The sequence below is a fragment of the Orussus abietinus genome, unplaced genomic scaffold (genome assembly GCF_000612105.2).
Source record: "Orussus abietinus isolate OABI.00-Male unplaced genomic scaffold, Oabi_2.0 scaffold56, whole genome shotgun sequence".
NCBI lineage: Eukaryota > Metazoa > Arthropoda > Insecta > Hymenoptera > Orussidae > Orussus > Orussus abietinus.
Genome location: NW_019394240.1, coordinates 370,656 through 390,617, shown reverse-complemented (window position 1 = coordinate 390,617; position 19,962 = coordinate 370,656). Strand labels below are relative to the sequence as shown.

The following is a 19,962-nucleotide window of genomic DNA, read 5'->3' as shown; positions in this document are numbered from 1 at the left end:
GTCGATGCAGCACAAAGTGGCGTCCGCCACTTCTCGACCCTCCTTCCGCGCCTCTTCCGCGCCTCCTCCGCCCCCGCCCGAAACCCACCCCCGGCTCGGCCGCCCCTATCGATCCCCGGGCTCGAAAAACCGGCGGCCGCCTTTGCGGTGGCCGCCTCCCCCTTAAAAAAGTTCCACCCGGCCCGTTTCTTTCGAGCACGCGGAACTCGTTAACCCGAGCCCCGAAAAGGGTCGGGCCGCCTCGGGTTCGTCCCGAGGAACCTGGAGCCTCCTTCAAACTCCTTATTACGCGGTGTCATCCGCCGAGAGCTCATCCGCCGAGTCCCTAATATGCGCGGAATTTACCCCCGAAGTCCTTCCGCGCCCCCTCGACCGCGAGTCGCCTTCGATACGAGACGACGGCGAGGGGGCGATTAATCGCCCTAACGGAATTTTCACGGGATTTTCACGAGATTTTCATGGGATTTTCACGTCCTCCTTCCCCCCTTAGCAGGATCCACCCTTTGTTTCGACACCGCTCGATAAGGAAGTCTTTCCGCGGCCCTCTAACGGCCGCTGGAGCGACCAATTTGTCACGAAGCGTTTTCCATTATGCGTCCAATAATACACTCCGGAGTAGCAGCATTGTTACCGGGGAATCGGAGCGGGCCGGTGGGATGGCTCGAATAATGCCTACACCTCGCCGCCATTGTCGGCCCTGTCGAATCGACAAAGAAGTTAGTTAGCCTGCCGAATCGCTCGTTAATCGATTCGAAATAGTCGTCGATCACGGCACTGCCTCTCTCTCCGCCCCTCCGAGGATATTTCCAAATGGTGCGGTCCAATTTTTCAGTCGTCCTTTCCCTTCTTTTTTCGCTTTTTTTTTTTTTTTATTTTCTTTCTACGCGTTCCCCGGAAGAGCGGCAAAATCGTAAAGAGCGTCCTTAGGGTTCCCGGTGGGCCGCGTTAAAATAACATTTACCCGCGGAAACACGCGGGATATTTTCCCGGGACGGGGTGCTTTTACTTTTCGCGGTGGGTGCCAACATCAATCCTTCATTCCGAAAATACGTCCGACGCGCGTACAGCTTTTTTCCCCGACTAAACTTCCCGCGGGGAAAAAAGAGAGAATTCGGGAAAAAACTCGGACGCGACATTCGAGGCGTCATCCTACCCCGCGGGCTAACAAAAACATCGAGCCACCCCCATTTCCGGGGGGGTGGATTTTCTTTTTTCTCTCCTCCCGTTTTCGAAACAAATCCCCGCGTCAAAGGCGAGGTATCGATCGATCTCCCCGTGGAAATTCGACCTTCGAGGTAACATCCGAGGAAAAATCTACCTGGAGGTACCGCGAGATGGGGAGGCACGCGAAGGGAGGAAAGGCGGCGTCCGCGAGGCTGGACGCAGCCGGGCACGGACGGAAGGATCACCGGTGAATACAAATGTAGGAATTAGGCACTGATTGGCCTCAACTCGATCAACTCGCAGTGATTGGTTAGTTAGAGTTTAAACCAGACTCGAATCGACTCGACTCCCGGATTCTTTGGCAGACTCGCGGGACCCGCCTTGACCCTTCGAGCGGAGGTGGAACCCCGCGGACTGGCCGAGTTAGCCTTGTTAGCCGTCTCTAAGCTGTTCCAACGGATCCCCTCTCCCTCTCTCTAGTCCCGTCTCGCCCCATCTCGCCCCCCGTTTCCTTCTCGTTTCCTGATTTTCCGCCCGCCACCCCCGGGCGACGTTCCCGCCCGGGGTGGAGCCTCGCGTGCCGCGCGTTTCGATTAGCGCCGGATTTTAGAGCCCGAGGAACAACTGCGGGGGAGGGAAAAACTCGGGGAAAACCACCCCCCGAGAGTTCCTAGCCGAACTGTTTCCCCCCCGGTTGGGGGATTTTTTCCCCCCGGAGCTTGCGGAATACTCGAAGCGGGAAGTTCGGAATCTTTCTCCCCCCCGAACGGGGTAAAGTCGAGGAAGTCCCGATCATCGAGAACCGAGATCGCGAAGGGTGGCGGATAGAGGGTGATTTTGATACGGCGCCCCGTTCTAATCGACGGTCGTGACCGACGTCTTCCCTGGCCACGCGACGTGGGGCGTCTTCCGAGGATCGCGCGTCCTTCCTCCCTCGACTCCGTCGGAAAGTACAAGCCTTGGACTTGACAAGGGAGACCGGCCCTGACGGGGGTGTCCCTGAAAAGTGCCGGATTAGGGTTCCGTGCCTCGTGAGTGACGCGTCGGTAAATGCAATCAATTATCGGTGAAAGCACCGGTTAAACGCGGCACGCCATTCCGGGATCTATCATTCCACCAATTCCGGGATAATCTTGACCATCCGGGACCGGACGTTTCGCTGGGTTCTGGCAAAAAGAGGGACTCCTCCTTTTTCCTCGATACTATGATTCCGTATTTATCTTGGCGTCCCCTCTACGTGGGAAAGCGTGGCGAACGAGACGGGAAGCGATCCTAGAGGCGGGATGAAATGAAAAATCGGCGCCTCCGAGGTGGACGCCCGATCGGCAGCCGAATGTCGCGCCCGAGTCAAGCCCGGCCGGATAGGTCGGGCCCGGCGTGACCCAAATTTCCCCCCAAACTCGAGCCCGGGGTTATAGGCGCCACGTGTGCGCCGAGGCCGACGCGACCGACCGAGCTAAAATTTGATTGTGTTCGCGCCGCTAGATTTTCGCCGGATAGAATTAATAGCCACTCCCTGGCCCCCTTCCCGGGCCGCTTCAGCCCCTTCATCCCGATCATCCCCGTCATCCCCGGCCATTTTCCCCCGGCCGCGCTTGTTTGCAGTGTAAATCAAGTTTCGCCCCGATGTCCTGCGAAATTAAAGAAATCCTTGATCTATGGCCGCCCAGACGGCGCTCCGCCGTCCCGCGTTCTGCCGGTCGCATAGCCAACTTTTGTACTTGGCCCATTGTACGATTTTCAATGGATTTTTCTATACCGAAGGACGGTCTCGCCCGCCGCCCCTCCGCTCCGGGGGAGGTACCCGCCGTCTCTTCTCGGCGCTCCGAAGAACCGGGGCCCATAAAAACCGCAATTTTATTTTCCCGGCCGCATTGAACCCGTTGTCGACGAAACGGCCGGATCGCCGATCCCCCCCCGCGGATGATAAAGACCGCGGCGCGTCCTCAAACCCGATTCAATTATCACGGGGAATGTATACCGAACGATCGCCCTTTTCCGGGGTAGGATCCTCGAGGAGAGCTCCAACTCCTTCGGGAGGAGGACGAGGGCCGGTCGCGTCTCCCGCGCGGAATAAGTTTCGCCTCCGGGCGGAAACCGTCGCGGAAAGGGGGCGCTCCGGAGCGGAAAAGGAGCGGAACGACGTCGGTGGCCGATAGCCGAGATTGGTCCCGGGGCTCGACCGGCGATTCTGTTTTATATAAAGCAGTAAATAACGCGGAAGAGCCGGGGGTGGGCTCTGATTTTATTTCCCGAGGCGTCCCTCTCCCTTCCGCGGCCGGTCGGCTAGTCTCCGGGTCTCCCTCGCTCTCCAGCCGTAAGTAGAAATGGAAGAAGTAGAAGAAACGGCGCTAGAGAGAGAGAGGGAGAGACGGGGAGATCGCGGGAAAGGCCGAGAGCGGGTTACCCGTCGACACCCTCTTACCGGCGATTCCCATTCAGGCAATGACGCCCCCAATCGTAGAATAAATCTGAAAATCGTTCTCGTACCGGCCCGTCCGCCGACCACCCCCTCGCGGATCTCCTCTAACCCCTCGTGTGCCCTGGACGCGCGTCCGGGGACCACGATACGCGCCTCCGGGAAAATGAATCTCCCTGCTCGAGGACTTCTCCCCGACTCTCGATAACCCTGGTAGGTCGACTTCCCGGGTGCGGATTCGGCCGGGGTGACATCGGGGGGTTGGAACTAATTCGCCGGAATGGGTGGGCGCGCGTGGCGACGGCTGCCGGGGGTCGGGGTAGGCGACGCCGGCCGAATCCGCTGGAAACGACGGAACCAGGGAATACCTCTAACCACCTCGGATAGACTATCAAACCGATCGTAATCGGACCACCCTCCGCCTTTCCACCCTCCGCGCGAGCACATCCCGGCCGGACTAACTGCCGGCGGAGGAAAGCTCCCGGCGTTAACTCGATTTTCGACCGCCCGACCGGAGCCGTTTCGCCATCGCGCCCGAAGAGGAGGAAACGACCGGGACGCGGTTCCCTGTTAGGGGAGCAATATTTAACTACGACGATTTCTGCCCCCGGGGAGGGTCCGTCTGTCCGGAGCACATGCTGAATTCGACCGTCGTCGGCCTCCGGTCGAATTCGCCCTGACGTCCACTCCGTGGACCGTCATCTTTCGACCGGAGGTAGAGAGACACTCGGGCGCATTTGTATAAAATTTCTTCCCTCCGGGTCGGCCGAGGGAGGCGAACGAGGAGGGGCGGATCGCGAATCATCCCCTGGAGGGCCGTGCGTGGTAGTTCCTTCCCGCTTATCCGTCCCAAAGTGTCCATCCGTCTGGGAGGGAGCGCCAGGGTGGAGCGATCCGTAACAAAGGGTCCACCGACGCGCGGGATGGTATTTTCCGGGGTGAATATCAATCTTCCTCCAGGGCGCGGCACGCGCGCCGGAAATTTTTCAAGGAATCCCCGAGCCCGGGGACCCTCGACGCCCATCGACGCCTGCGGGGGGATTCGGACCTGAATTATTCCCCGGGAACCCAATTACTTCCGACCGCGCCGGTTGCGGCCAACTTCGACACCCGTTCCGGCATTCTCGCCCTAAGCGGCGGGGCCGAGGGCAAACAAACCCGTAAATAAATTCGGAGGGTGCGCGCCCTGCGCCTCCGACTAGTCGGGGCGACGCTAAATTAAGGGTTGCAATTTTAATGGGCTCGCCGAAAGCGGGGGTCGCCCTCCGATTTCGGGCTCGCCCTCCACCCTTGACCACCCTTGACCGACGTTAATCACCCCTTGGCCGGCCGCTGACGAGACGGCCTCCGAGAGGGCCTCGTGCGCGCAATTACTCCGCTAAATGTCCTATCTTTATTTACGTTATCGCCGGTCCAATTGCGGGGGTGCGGTCCCGCCCAATTTCCAAGTGCCTCGCGATCGAGATCAAACTCTCGAGGACTCGCGATATTCTCGAGAGGGGCGATCCGCGCGTACCTTGCGACCTAACGAGATCCTCTACTTTCTGTTTCAGAGCACTACCACATATTCGTCGGGGACCTGAGTCCGGAGATCGAGACGCAGACGCTGAGGGAAGCCTTCGCCCCCTTCGGCGAGATCTCGTAAGTCCGCTTAAGTCCGCTCATTAAAGCCGACTTACCGTGCGCCGACGATATAAGGATATAACGATATAACGCGCGCCACGGCCCGGAAAGACCGATATTGCCAGACATACGCAATATCGCCTCCGTCTCCCGCGGTCTCCCGCGTCTCGAGGAAGGCTTCGCCCCCGCCTACTTACCCTCGTATCGTAAAGATTCGCGACACGACCCGGGAAGGCGCCATCTTAGCCCCTTAAAACGCGCGGATGGCCGCGGGGCGCCGGGTATATCCGTTCCTACGAGCGCGGGAATACTCGGGGAGGCGGCCTCGATAGATCGTAACGCGCGCAAGGATTATTAGATCGGATATTAGAATAATTCCGCCGTAGCCAGAGACCCGGGATTTACGCGCGGGATTTCCTCGGACGTCCCAGGACGCGTCGGAGCGCCCGGAGGGAAGAGCCAAGGAGAGGGGTCGGAGGAGAGCCGCGTTATATCAAGGACCAGTGGTCACTCGACCCCGACCTCCGACCCGGGAAGACGTCCTCGGATCGACAGGATCCTCCGACTTGTCCCGGATGTCGAGGGAGCCTCGTATCCAGGATCGGGCACTCGAGGTCCTCTCGAGACTCCGCCAAAAGCTCGCGTCCGGCATAGCGCCGGAGAGGCGAGGCTCCCTCTCCGTCCCCTCCACCCTCTCTCTCTCTCCCCGGCAAAATCGATTCGAACTCGCTCCGCCAGGACCTAAGCCGCGCTTTAAAAAGCTCGTGAAAAATTGCCAGTGGTTTTCCCTTTATTCCGCTTTCCGCAACTCCTCCCACGCCTCCCGCTCGGACCACCTTCCTTAACTCTTTCCCTCGGCTCGGTTTCTCGTCTCCCCCTCTCTCTTCCTCTCTCCCTCTTGGCTTCTCCCCTTTCTCTCCAGCCGCTTTCTTTCTCCCTCCGGCGAGCGAGCCGGTAAACACTCGGGATTAATTATGCGCCCTCTCGCTCCACGGCCCGACCGCTGATCCATTCGACACGGGACCGAGAGGGATAACGGGGGACGATTTACGGCTCCTCCCGATGTCGCCTCCAGGACCACCCTCCACTCCACGACCCGTATGTCGACCCCCGACCCCTTAATCCTCCCCTTGACTTTCCGTCCGATCTTCCGATCGCCCCCTGGCCCTTCCCCGGAATTCGAACCCGACTCTTCCGCAGCTTTTAAGGCGACCCCGGACCCCCAACCCCCGACCAGGACCCAAAACCTCCGTCGGGGCGCTAAAAGCGTCTTACCTAACCGACCCCTCTGTGGTCGGCCACCCCCTGGATCCGATCCAGAGCCGCACTTTTCGTCGCCCCGGCCGGACCGCACCGGACTCTACGTTATTACGCGAATATGCTTAGCCGACGTTATCGGTCGGCGTTGCCGCCGGAAATAAAAATCCTCCGACCGCTTACGGAACGCCGGGGCGGTTCCGGAGGGTCCGAATCGCGGTTTAATTCCCCCCTGCGCCCCAGTGGATTCGAAAGGGCGGAAAGAAACGCGCCGTCTCCGCTGGGGGGGAAATTCACCCGAGGGTGAGCCCAGTTCCTCGTTACTCGACGCACTTTTCTACGGCGGATCTCGCGCGAAATCGCCGCGGAACGGCCGCGCGTCCCGTATCCGGGCGAACGTTTCGCCGTTTATATCGCGGCTTGATCTCGGCTGGCGAACCAAAGCCCGCTTTCAGGTTTAAATGACGGCTAAGTAAGCTCCGGCCTGCCCCTCCGGCGCCTCCACCCGCGGTCGCGCTCTCGGGGTGCGGCCCCTAACTTATGATACACGGAGGCGTCGTTACCGCGAGTCCCCCTTGCGCTTTCGCGCCACTTTCCACCCCCTTTCCACCCGGCGACCCCGGACCCCTCCCCGGGGACGACCGCCCTGAGAGTGTAATAAGTGCCTCCAGGTGTCCCCGACCCCCCCAGCATCCCAGATTTCGTTATTAATATTTAACCACTGCCAAGGATTAAAAAGTTTCCGGAATTCTAATGCGGACCGGCCGACTGCCCCCGACGCGAATTTTAAATTCGGTCACCTCGCCCCCCGGGGGGAGGCTCCTCTTGCCCCCGGAACTTAATTCCCGACCCGAGTCTCGAAGACGCTCGGCGTCGTTTCGATATTTCGCCCTACATCTTGAAGTTATGTTAAACCATAACATAAGCTTATGTTAAAACACTTAATTTCTGCGCGCATTTTTATATTTGAAAAAAAAATGCGCAATGACTTACGCATCAACCCAATACCTTCCGCGGTCGCACTTTCCCCGCATGCCGTCCGCAGGAGTGCCGATCACGCGGTCGTCGTCCCGGGCTCGTTCGACTCGGCGGAAAGCTCGGGAGATCGAGAGGCGACCCCGGATTTATTATTTTATCGCGTCGTCACTGACATGGGGAGGGAGGGGGAGCGTCGCGAGGAGTGAAGAGCGAGGGCAAAAGTTGACAGGCTCCGAAAGTTCCGAGACCCCCGTAGAAGGCGACGGCTCGATTAGTTTGCAAACGACCGTAACTTTTCCGAGATCTTTATCCGTAAAAGTACGGCCAAGTTTCCTCGCGAGGGATAGGATAGGAGAGGGGAGGGAGCGACGGCACCGCTCGTCGTCCGATTGTAACGCCCGGTCATAATAATCGAGCTCTTTTCCTCGATCATCCTCCGACCCACCCCCGCGCGCTCGATCGAAGTTCCTTAATTATGACGCCTCGGCCTCCCCCGCCCCGCGTCCCGCGACTCGACGATACGATCCGCGACCGGGAGACGCTCCTCGACGCTTTTTACCCCCCGGGGGATCGGCTTCGAGGGGCGTCCGGGGCGACTTCGAGTCGCGAGTCTGCCGACGGCTTAATTCCTAGCCGCGCCTCCAACTCGGGGCGCGAAGTGTCCAAACTTCAGGACACGCGAGGTCGGACCGGAGGAACCGTTCCCGGGAGAAGTTCCGCCGTAGAAAGGATCTGGGGAAGCGGGCACGGTCTCGGGGCTCGTTTAGGGTGAGCTTGAGGGGAAAATCCGTCCGCCTGGACCGCACATATCGCTCGGGTGTTTCCCGAATTTGACTGTCTTTTGGGCAAGGGCGGCCATAACGTATTTCCAATGACCAACATAAATCAGAAAAAAACCGCTCGGCAAGGATGTTGCTCCCCTCTCGAAGGCAAGACGCAGGCGAAGCGTCTTTTCTAACGAACCGAAAACGCCAGTTCATCGCAGGATTCGGTGGGCTCAGGACGTCACTCGGGACGCTCCTCCACTTAGGCTTTGCACGGCTACTTTCTGCTAGGCTCATCAAGTTTGATAGCCTCTCTCTGTTAATTACTTCAAATTGTTACGCTAGTCCGTAAAGCAATGAAACGGACACTTGTTGGTTTTGTTCACCCGCGTGATCGATAAATAGAACTTCTCACCTCGCGTATCCCGATCGAGTTCGCGTTCGATTAGGATTTCGCCCTCGCGGTGTAGTTGTACTACAAGCTCGTACAGAACAGGGCTGGTTTTTCCCCTCCCGGCGGCGTTATTCCGCGTCTCCGGCGGCATAATTTCATGGAGCCGCGGATCACGGTCCGCGCCCGGGCTCCGTCCGGCCCGGGCGGAGCATGTAATCCCGGTAGCGTCTCGCATTAGTTCCGGTTGTCCCGTTTTGATCCCGGGATTATCGTACATCCCGGAGACAACGCGGGGATCCGCGGACGCGGCCACCGGGCCGAAAAGCGGATCCTCCGGCGATTCTCCGCCGGACCGGGAAGGTAAGACCGAGGCGGGGGCGAACGACCCCGCGTTTAAGGGGGCAGGTCGCGAATGCGCGATCGCCCGATTTATGGCCCCTCGAGATTATCGTTCCTCCGGCCGGTCGCGTCCCTCCGGGGGGCTTCCGGCCCCCCTCGGCCTCGAGCCGACCCCATCGGCTTCCGGATCCACCCGGCCCCGACCCCGACCCGACCCGGAGTGGAGCACTCCGGCTCGAGACGTTGTCGGGGCTTAAATCTCCCCCCGACCGCCGCTCGACAAACTGACCCCGTAAACTTAACCTCCTCCCGCCCTCCCTTCGAGCCCTCCCAGCTCGCGCCTCGCGGCAAATAGCCCAGGAGAGCTCGGTTCACCGGCGCCGTGACGCGTTACGGCGCCTTTAGCGTACGCCGCCTCCTCGTCTTCGCTCCTCTTCGCTATCGATCGCGGCCGAGCCGGGCCGGAAGACGCGCGGATCGGCCGGCCGGCCGAATCGATGGGACCGCGTCGGCATAATTCTCGCCGGCTCCGGGGGAAGTTTTCACTCGGCGCGGCCGGGTCGAGTCGGAGGTAGGTCAACGGGTATGAAATTTCAATGAGGCTCCCCTCTGTCGCGCGCCGCCCCGAGAAGGCCCCCCGAGCGGGCGCGGGTCCGCCCGGAATTATGCTCCGCGTCGGAAATATCGAGCGGAGGAGAGACCGGAGAGAGCGAGAGGGCCGCCCGGCATCTCCCGGATTCTCTTTGTAGGCGACCTAAGAATTCCCGGCCGGCCGGCCGGGCGGAAGAGTCGGCCGTCCTCCGGAAACGGGCCGCGGAGGCGCCTCTCGGGACCCTCCACCCTCGAACCCCCGGTCGATTCGGATCGGCCCGGATCCCCGGAGGGGATTTTAACGAGGTAACCGCCGACCAAGCCCAAAATTAGAAACGGCATTCAGCGGGACGGCGCGGAGGCATTTCGCTCATTAGGTAATAAGAGCGAGTGCTCGGTACGCGGACCCTTCCGCGAGCTTTCCAGCCACTCTCGGGCCCCCCTGCCCCCCACCGCGGGCATTCCGCCCCGGTGTCCCCGCGGCCCCGAAACCCCCCGTTTCTTCGACCTCGCCGCCCGGGTCGAGCCCGCCCTCTCGCCCTCTCTCGAGTGGCCGAGTGGGTGGCGGGCGGTGGCGGAACGGGCCACGGGAAGAGCTACCTTCCGAGTGAAAGCGCGCAGTTACACCGGGCCCCTGCCTCCTGTTGTCCGAATAAAATATTCAAGCCTCTCCACGGCACAATGATACGTGCCTCCCCTCCCCCTCCCCAGCCCGCTCCTCCGCGGAGTCGAAGACTCCGGCTGCATCCGTCGGGTTAAACAACCCCGGGGGATGGCGGAGGAGGACGACGCCGTCCTTCCCTCCCGGAGGTACGAAAGAGAGGAGGGAAAACCGGAGCGAAACAATTTCCTTGCGTATCCCTTATCAATCGACACGCAAATTCAGATCGCTTTCCTCTGAGCAAACCCTCAAGAGCCACGACCCTCGACCGGTCCAAACGGGAGCGGCCCAAAGGAAATTAAAGAAAGAGCACGGTAACCGATTCCCGGCGAGATTCGATTGTCCCGAATGTCGTCTGGCAGCGAGCTGTCCACGATAGCCGGAAAGTTCCGAGATCGGCGACGCGGAGTCGAAAGTAGTCCGGGCACGTACGGAGCGGCGGAGGGCCTCGAACGCTCGCACGAATGGACGGAGTTTCAAGGGAGAACCGCCCCCGCCACCCCCTACGTTCTCGAGTTTACGGCGACCGGCTCGATCTTTGGATCGCCGAGGAACCCGGCCATCTCGAGGGTTACCGGTTCCAAATTTATACGAGGAGATTCTCCGCGCGGCGCCGAGGAGATTACGTCCTTTGGAGACCCTCGGAAAAGTCGAGCAGTCGGGGTTAGAGCGAGCCAGGTGTCGGATGCGTCCGAGTCCTCGGGTTTTCCTTTTTTCTTCCGCCCCGGCGCTTCCTCCCCTCTCGAGCCTCCACCAAGATGGCGTCGCCGCGCCGAGGCGTCGCCGTTCCCCGAGGAACTCCCGTAGGCGCTTATTTGGCTCGCCGAGGGCGGCGAGGCGTCGGAGGACGGAAATCGACGACGGCGTCGGGGCGAGGGTGTTTTTACGGGCGACTCGAAGTGCGAAATTCGAGGCTGCCGAGGAGCCTCCCGGGGGTAGTCGTGTCATTGTTATTTTAATTTCCCATTGTTCCCCGGGAGAAGCGGCTCTTCCGCGCGGAACATCGACCATATCCAGGTCCCGCCCCGCGCCTCCACCCCTCCTACGAGTTGGCGAGTCGAACTTCCGGGCCGCAAAACCTCCGACGCGAGGAAAGGACGCTCGCTTCTTGCCCCGGACGCTGCCGTCGGCGACGTCCCCGGCGTCGTCGAGGGCTCTCGCAAGACCGATTATTCCTATCCGAGGATCGCAACCCGCCCCCCCCCCGGGAATCCTTTCTTTCACGCGAGAGGAAGCGGCCAGCGATAAGGGCCTACATTTCGAGAAGACCGCGGGACGTTTCCGGAAATTCGGAAAAATCCTGGGGGATAACGAGGAGGCGCCGTGCTCGGCGATCCGTATCGTTATTTGCATAGCGCGACCGCCCCCTGTCCCCCTATGAATATGGATAGCCGAGGTCTACGGGCCGGGGCGGAATCGCGGCGAGGCCTTGACGCGGAATTTCGGGTCGCCGCCACCTAATACGCGGCCTCCATTCCCCCCCGACGACCCTTTCGATACCGCGGATGACCCGAAATTTATGCATCGGCACTCACCGCGGGATGCGCGGCAAAATATTGACCGGCCGAGAGCCGTATCGCCCTGGGAGAGGGAGAGAGAATTTCGGCCCGGCAATGCGTCGGAGAGAGAGGGTGGAGGCGCACCGCCGGTGGCACCGTTTGCGTAAGTTACGACTCTGCGGCCGGGGGGACGGGGCTCGTCCGGTCCGCAACTTTTGTCGTTAGAATCTCGTTTGTTTCCCGTGACGTCACCGACTCCCGGCGGCCCCGGAGGGCGGGAATCGGCCGCCGATTTTTCGCCGGTTCCCGATCGCGGCCACTTCCTCGCGGCCGGGGCGGAAATCGACGCCCGGCGATCCGCGGTCCCGAGGAGCGGAAAGGTGTCGCGGGTGGACGGGAAAAGGAAGGAGCTCCGTCGCGCCGGAGGTTATTAGTAAACGAAGTCTTTCCACCCCCCGGGGGAGTTTCTCGCCCACCCTCCCGCGGCGAGGTGTCGAGGGGCGAAGACTTCCGAGGGGACCCGGCGGGAAACGGGCGGCGATGCGACCGCGGAGGAACCGTCGCGGCGGCCGCGGGAGCCCGCCTCTCTCGCTCTCATTAAAAATAATTTCGTGTAAATAAAAGTTGCCCCGGCGCCCGCGGCGAGACGCCCTTTTCACCGGGGAAAAAACATTTAATTTAATGTACAATTAGAAAGGGCTGACCTACCTGAGACCCCTTACTCGCCTAGTCGCATTACCGAGTTCCCGCAACGAGCGCTAAACCGTGCTAATGGCCGGATCGCCGAACCGTACACCTCGTTTCAGTTGGGATTTCCGCATCCACGGAACTGCTCCCAAAGATCGGCCGCCGTTGTTCCGCCCCTGGCCGGGCGCTCTGATTAACTCCGTTTTCTTCCCTCTCCTTCGCCCCGTCGAGAATGAGCTCGCGAGACGGCATAATTGCCCTCGTCGGCCGGAGGTGCGTCCTCCACCGGAAGGAAAGTCTCCACCCTCTGTCGTCTTCCGAAATTCTATACTCCGCTACCAGGCGCAATTAAGGGACACGATTAGCGGCGTTATCAGGTGCGAGGTAAAAATGAAAAGAGCCAATTTCTAGCCCTCGCAGGTGCGAAAGACACCTCTCGCAGGTCTTTGCGTTTCCGCGCGGACTCCCTGGCTTTTCCGTCTTCCCGGGTGCTAGGATCTTTTAACGTCAAGTTTTAAGGGTTGCGACCGAGTTAGTATGGAAAGGAGGTGGAGGAGGGGAAGGGTGGTTCCATTAGACCCACCCTTGTTTGCAGCGCGGAGATAAAAGGAGGAGGAGGACCAGGAATCCGTTCTCCTCCGGACCGTCTTACCTTCCCTCGGTACTTCCGCCTTATCGCGAGCACCGTCTTAATTGTCATATCATTGCCTCGACGTTCCCGTGGGATGGACTTCGACGTCCCTGTTCCCGGCTCGCCGAGATCGATTCCCCTAATTTTCATCCCCCTCGGGAGATTGCCTCCCTCCCGATGGAATCTACGGCTGGGAACCTCCGCGGGGAAGAGGGTTCGATAAAAGTCTTAACCCGATACTGCCGGTATTCCAGATTAAGTACTCGCGGTAATAATCGAGCATTCGCTTTTTTCCCCTCTTTAATAAATGCACGGAACGTGAAACCCGAAGCGATTCGCATTAATTGGCTGGTTTCATCGAGGAGACGGCAGATAAGATGAAAATCTGCCGCTCGGCTTCCGGCCCTCTTCGAGTCTCGAACCTCGAACCGAGACATCGATTTATTAAAACTTGATGCTCCGAAGTTCTGCCCCCGCCCCCTCTGGCCGGGGATTTAATTTCAATCCGCTAATTAAGGGAAAGTGTCGACAATACGAGGGCTCCTGCGCTCGGCACCCTTTCCAGCCCTTGAGAGGCCATAAAGGCCGTTTCCGCCCCGGAGTCGCCGAGAATTTGTAACGAGATGCTTCCCCTCCCCTCGCCCTCCGTTTTCAATATCTCCTTCCTTACAACTTGACGCGGCGAAGCCCTTGACAAATAAATCTCTGCCATGTTTGAACGGGATTTCACGTTTTATGGACTCGGCGCGGAATAAGCGATACCTCGGCGCACGTCGCGGTACTATATTAGCAGTTTTTATTAAGGCGAAAATTCCTCCCTTACGAGGGAGCCCGACGGTTCCGTTGACGAATATTAAAACCGTGTCCCGGAGTCCGGGGTGACGGTGGGAAATAACGATGCCCGGTTTCGCGGACGCAGCGGGGAAAGGGCACAATGGGTCGCGGAATGGACGGACACCGAGCTCGAAAAAGATACATCGGGTAATAAATATCCGGCGATTAGATCGGCAAGTCAGCGTATTCGTTGGCCTCCCCGACCTACCCCTAATAATTCCCGTAAAATATCGGTCGGCCCCTCCGCTCCCTGTGGCACCCTACGGCCAATAAACCGTTAATGAAGCCAAATAATGGCCTGATTTTTACGGGGTCGGCGAGGGTGGCCGGAAACGCGATCGTAAAGCCCGGTTACGCCGGTCTTCGGGGACCCACGGGATGCTGGGCTGGGTTTACGGGGATATCGTCCGGACCTCGCGTTTTAACCCTTTTTCAGGGGGCATCAATTTTTCAAACCCACCCGCCAGGACAACCAGACGTCCTCGGTCAGTCTTGGTCCCGAGTGGAGGCGAAAGTGGTACGAGACGCTGATGGTCGGACGGCGCGTCGTCCCTTCGTCGCGCCGGAAGGAGGTCGTCTCATCTTCCCCGTTTCCGACTCTCTAACGTGTTCCGGGCCGAATTAGCGAAGGCTCGACTGCAAGTGAAATCTCCGAATTTCTATTATCTCAATGAGTAAAAAATCTAGAGTATCTCCGGCGTGGTCCGAGACCGGAGTTCGCGTCTTGTCGCGCCACCCTCCACGTCAAGGGTCGACCCCCTGTAGGTAGGGTCTTCGTCTCGACTCAGTTGTTTGGAACAAAGTTCCTAAATGATAAACAAATTGTAATCGTTATAGCACTTCGCAGTCTTGCTGTTCCTCCGGGAACTAACAAACGACTTCCACCAACGTCCGACCGCTGAAACAGCCAGAGAGGATCGAACAAGGGATCTCCATCGATCGAATCCCGCTTTCGGGTTTTTCTTCCCGAGGCGCCAAAGCGCTTTCGCGATTCCGCGATTCCGCTGATGGAGTTGGGAGTTCTTCTTTTCGAAGGGATGGCGGAAACGCGCGGGTGGGTGCATTCGAGGCCTCGCGTAACAATTAGAGTCGCGGGTGAGTTTGGGGTTGACCGCGACAAAGCGTGCGAGCGGCGAAGTATCGAGCCGTGTATTTCACGGGAGGTCCGATCCTCTCTCGCTCTCCATCTCCCTCCCTCTTTCGCTCTGCCCACAATAGCAGACAGTTGGCACACAGACGGTCGACCGTCCGGGCGATCCGCACCCCGAGCCAATACACGTTCCGCGGCGGAACGGCGCGGGAAACACATTGGAAGGACCCAATGCGCCGTGGAACACACGAAAACACTCAAACGCTCAGAACCGAACGATCTGTGGTCCGGGCAGGGGTGTTCAACTAACCGATACCCGCCTCGCGGAAACCGCACCGCGTCGAGCGGCCTTTTTCTCCCGCCAGTCCCGGAATTTACGATCGAGCCCGGCTGCGAACGCCGCGGTTCTACGAGCGTCCGCGCGGAGCGGGGCGAGTTCACCTTTGCGGCGCCGCGGCGCGTTTCCGGCGCGGATCGAGGGGGCGGAACTCGTTAAGGGTCCCGAACCCCGGCAACTCCGGTAATCGTCTCCTCGCTGTCCCTTTGGAGCGGTAAGCTCGCGAATTCGAATCGGCCAAGTTTCCGAGCGCCTTGCGGCTTCTCGGTCCCGAAATAAATTCCACCTAGGTGCGGAACTTCCGCAGGTTCAAGTGGGGCGTCTCTCCTTTGGTCCGGTCGACGGTGGGCAGCAGTTCCGCGACTTAACCGGGACTTAGGTCTAAAAGTTTGTCCTGGTCCTACCTGATCCTGGCCGACTCCCCTCGTCCTTCTCACTTATAATGCAATTCTGCCCGAGCTCGTCCTTCGAGGGGCATTAAGTCAAGCTCGAGGTTTCGGCCCGGAACTTCCGCGGGCCTTCCCTCCGCCCCGCGGAACGCGCCGACCCGGAGCGGGTTCTTTCCCTCCGCGGAGCCGTCCCGAGTTATTTTCACTGCGCGGGGTCGTGCCTTTTCCCTCGCGGGTCACGGATTAAAAATCTATTATTAAAGCGGACGTCGAGCGGCGCGACGATGCAAATTGTTTCGAACAAGCTCGTAAATCTCCGCCCCTGCCGAGTGCTGCCCCCTGACGAGCCTCCGCGGTCTGGGAAAAATTCCGCAAGTTTTCCTCGTTACCTCCCTCGACGGCGTCGCGCCTCTCCGGGAGCCGCCGGGATGCCCGCTTACCTCGGCCGTTTCCCGGACCCGGAGAGGAGCGTCTCCACGAATTAAACGTTTCATGAGATCCAGGAGTTACTTTTCGGCCGGGGTGTCGGCTCACCGGGGTCATTCCTCGGGGCGAGTCCCCCGGGGGAAACTTCCCCAATGAAACCCGAAACTAACCCGATCCCCTGCGCCGACTCCCTCGGGGCTCGAGCGAGTGACAAGCGGTAACCTTTACTCGGGGGGTGGCGCTTCCACCCCCTCGAGTCGCCCCAACTCCAGGTATACCGGAGAGTTATCGAGTCGAGTGGTAAGCGGGGAGTGAAACTTGACGAACCGCCGCCTCGAATAGGTAGGGTGGTAGGTCGGATAGGTCGGGGAGGGTGACGGCTGGGGGTGGTGGGTGGCTCGAATGGGTGGGTGGCTCGGTGCCGTGTAAACCGAGCCTCGAGAGTCGCCGTTACCTCGCCCGTCGTCTCTCGGTTCGCACCTTCGCCCAACTATTTTGACGGCGTCGAAACAGTCTGACGGAATTCCCCGGCACCGACCCCTCGGCGCAGCCGTTGCACCCCTCTAGGTCTGCCGCTCCCTTTCGACCCTCGAGATCGAAACCCTCCCGGTCGACGAAAAGACCCACCCGTCGCGTCCCACGCCTTCTCATCGAGCGGATTAATCGAAATTCTGCCCCCCAGAGCCGCCGAATGTCTCGACCGGGAGCGGAAAATCGCTCGCCGTTGCGGATCGATCCTATCGGTCGAAGGGGAAGACGCCCGGGATCGGACTCCCTGCCTTACGGGCCGATATTTCACCCTTACCACCTGCCATAATTATCTTAGCGTGCAGGGCGATAGCGGGAGGCGCCGATATTAATGACCACTGATAATGTACCAATAGGTACACCGTCCTAATGTCCGCCACCCCGAGTAATAGACAAGCCGAATGCCCCGCTAAGCGCAAATCCCGAGATATCGGGTGCAGTAGCTAACAGGGTGCCGCGAGGCACCCTGGCAGGACGCGTCCACCTGGAGGAGCCGGAGGGACGAAGAGAAAAAGAATCGCCCTCGTTAAGGTGAAGTGAAACACGTCGAGGGACTTGATAGACGTCGATAAGAAAGATTTTTCTAAATGCCTACGTTGCCGAAGTTCGTTTTTATATTGACAGCTGTGTCGAATTATGTTGGGTATTGTTCTAAATAGCACACTCCACCTGTCGTTTTCGTACAATAATTATGAATAATTATAAAAAAAGTTTATCGATTACCAGAGTGTTCTATATTGTTCGGTTCAATACTCTTAAAAAGAAGTGTCTTATTCGGATCGACTGATTCGAGGGGGGTTTCACTTCACCTTAACTTCTTTGGCTACTAAGAGCGCTTAAAGGCTCCCGACATTTGGTCCAATATTGCCTGCACGGTCAGAGGAATTTCGCCCATATGTCGAAAGAGCTCCGTGTTCAAAGGGCTAACCTCCCGATACTCCATCTACCGAGTCGTTTCGATTCCCCAGGGAATAACTTGGATTTCGAGGATTCGAAAAATGTACGCTTCATACTCTAAAAAGAAAATCGATTCGCGGCTCGAGAGGCGGCAAAGGGTGGAGGCGTCGATTTTCGGGAGATTTTCCGGCCCGTCGAGGGGAAGGCTCGGAGGAACGGGAGCGTCCTGGGCGGCCGCGGCGTTTAAAACGCGCGGCCGGGCCGGCGCGCGAGCCGGCCGGAAATGGGCGGAACTACAGCGGAAAGCTCGCCGCGTCGGACGATCGCGCGGCCGCCGCAATGAAGTTTTAAACTATAATATATCGTTGTTCGGAACACGAGGGTCGGTTCCGGGCTAGCGGTGCGCGCGACGCGTGCGGAATCGCGGGCGGGTCGCCCCCGCATGCGGGGGCCGCGTCCGTGTCCAAACAATGTCTGTCCGAAACACCCGCGATTTCTCTTATCGCGCATTCAAACGCGGAAATAATGGCGCAACTTCACCGCGGACGACAACTCGGCGCCGGGGCGGCCGGCGTCCCTTTCGGAGGCATTGTTCGACCGATCGACCGACCGGGCGATCCGGAGGAACGGACCGATCTCGATCGGGTCCTCGGAAGCCCGTCCCTTAAGAAAGCACGCGGCCGGAAGGGAAGACGCCGAAGGGTTGCGAGGGTCGCCGGGGATAATGCGGTCTGCGCGCGTCGGGAAGCGTGGAAGCGCGAGGACGGAGCGGCGCGTACGAGGCGAAAATGGGTTAGATCCCCTGCAAAAGGGCGGGGACTCGGTTGAACGCATATTTGGGCCGGGATTGGGGAGAGTAATTCCGGAGATTGCCCCTGCATCCCCGTTGTCGTCCGGGGCTCGTAGGCCGTCCGAGGCTATCCCGCCCGGGGCCTATCCCGTCCGGATATCGGAGCCGGATTTAAACTCGACCATGACACCCCCGCAAATGGAAAACAGGAGCGGGATGGAATACTTAAAAGGGCGGCCTCCGAAAGCCCGTCACCCTTGCGGGGGGGATTTCGCCGATCCGCGGCGCGTCCGGAAATATGGAGATCTCGATCGATTTCGGGGAAGACCCCCCGGGGAGCGGCGCGGAGCCGAGTGGGTGGGAAAAACTCCCGGCGGGTGGGCGGAAAGTGGCCGGAGACGCCGAAGCGTCGCGACGCGGAGTCGGGGCTGAGGAGGCGAAACCATCGCCGGAGATCGATCCGTGGTCGCGTTGTTAATTTAGGAAGAGAGCCCGGGGGATATCCGCTCCGGTTCGGCCGAGGGCGGTTCCGCGGGCCCCGTCCCCGCGAGTAATCGCGGACGTCCGGACGTACGCGGGAAGAGTCGGTCGATACCTGTTGATACTTCCCTCAAATAAAAGCGAACTTGTACGCCGAGTGTTTCAAGAGTCACCCGTTTAACCGGGGTTACGGCCGGGCGTCGGTACGCGTCCATGTATGCGTCGGTACGCGCCCACGTACGCGCCCTCCGCCCGGGTGGAGGCGTCTCTCGGGAAAGTTCGGCGGAAAAGTTCGGCCGACTCTTCCGAACACCTCTGGAGCCTCCGGCATTTTATTATTTTAACCCTCCTGTCGCGGGCACACCTCGGGGGTGGCGGGCGGGCCTCCCGAACGAAAATCGGCGGCCCCGCGGCGATTCCGCCACTGCGAGCCATAAGGTCGATTTTCCCTCTCGATCCGACTCCCGCCCCTCGGCGATTCTCTCGCTCCAGTTACCCTCGCCCGCCGGCCGGGGAGAGGACGGAAAACCGGAGGAAGGAGCCCAGGAGAATTAAATCCGTATTAAATTCTTTGATCGCCGCTTAATGGAGATTCACCGAACGGGAGGTGGCCGTCCCTCCCGCCGACGGATTCCGCTTTCCACCCGCCGAGGCTGCGATTACTTCATAATTTTACAAGGAGCTTCCCTCTAAGGAAAAATCCAGTACATCTCCCGGCGGCGACCGGAGGCCCCTTCTCGGCGTCGCGGCGCCCGTTCCCGCGACGCGTCCAGCCTCTCGGATGGGAAAACCGCGGCGGGTCCGCCTCGAACTCACCCCACGGCGTTATCGGCGACCCCGCGGAAAATCGGAGCTCGATGAGGCGTGGGAAGGAGCGCGAAGGCGTCGAGAGGCGTCGCGACGCTAACGAGGGCGCGCTATCGAGAGAGGAGGTCTCGTTGTATCGTCGAAACGACGGATTTCCGTGTTAGCCCTGTCGCGTGCGTGCAGCCTAATTCGAGCGAGCTTGCCAACCACCCCCTCCCACCCCCCGAGTAATTTCGTTGAAAGAGTGCTTAACGGCCGGGGGCGCGAGGCCCGGGTCGGGGGCGGGGGGCATGGGGCGGAAAAGCACGCCGGAAGGAAGGAAGGGTGAAAGCCGACGCGTTGACTATTCAATTGCCGGGCGTTTCGCCGCGGCATCC

The 19,962-nt window shown here is 59.9% G+C and overlaps 1 protein-coding gene across 1 annotated transcript in view; it reads left to right on the top strand.

The window, feature by feature from the left end:
* The window catches only part of LOC105700252 (nucleolysin TIAR), a 249,890-nt gene that overhangs the window by 195,159 nt on the left and 34,769 nt on the right, over window positions 1-19,962 (top strand). The window contains exon 4 of the mRNA XM_012425926.1: window positions 5,137-5,224. Within this exon, the coding sequence (XP_012281349.1) occupies window positions 5,137-5,224 (88 nt within the window). The remainder of the gene's footprint in view (window positions 1-5,136; window positions 5,225-19,962) is intronic.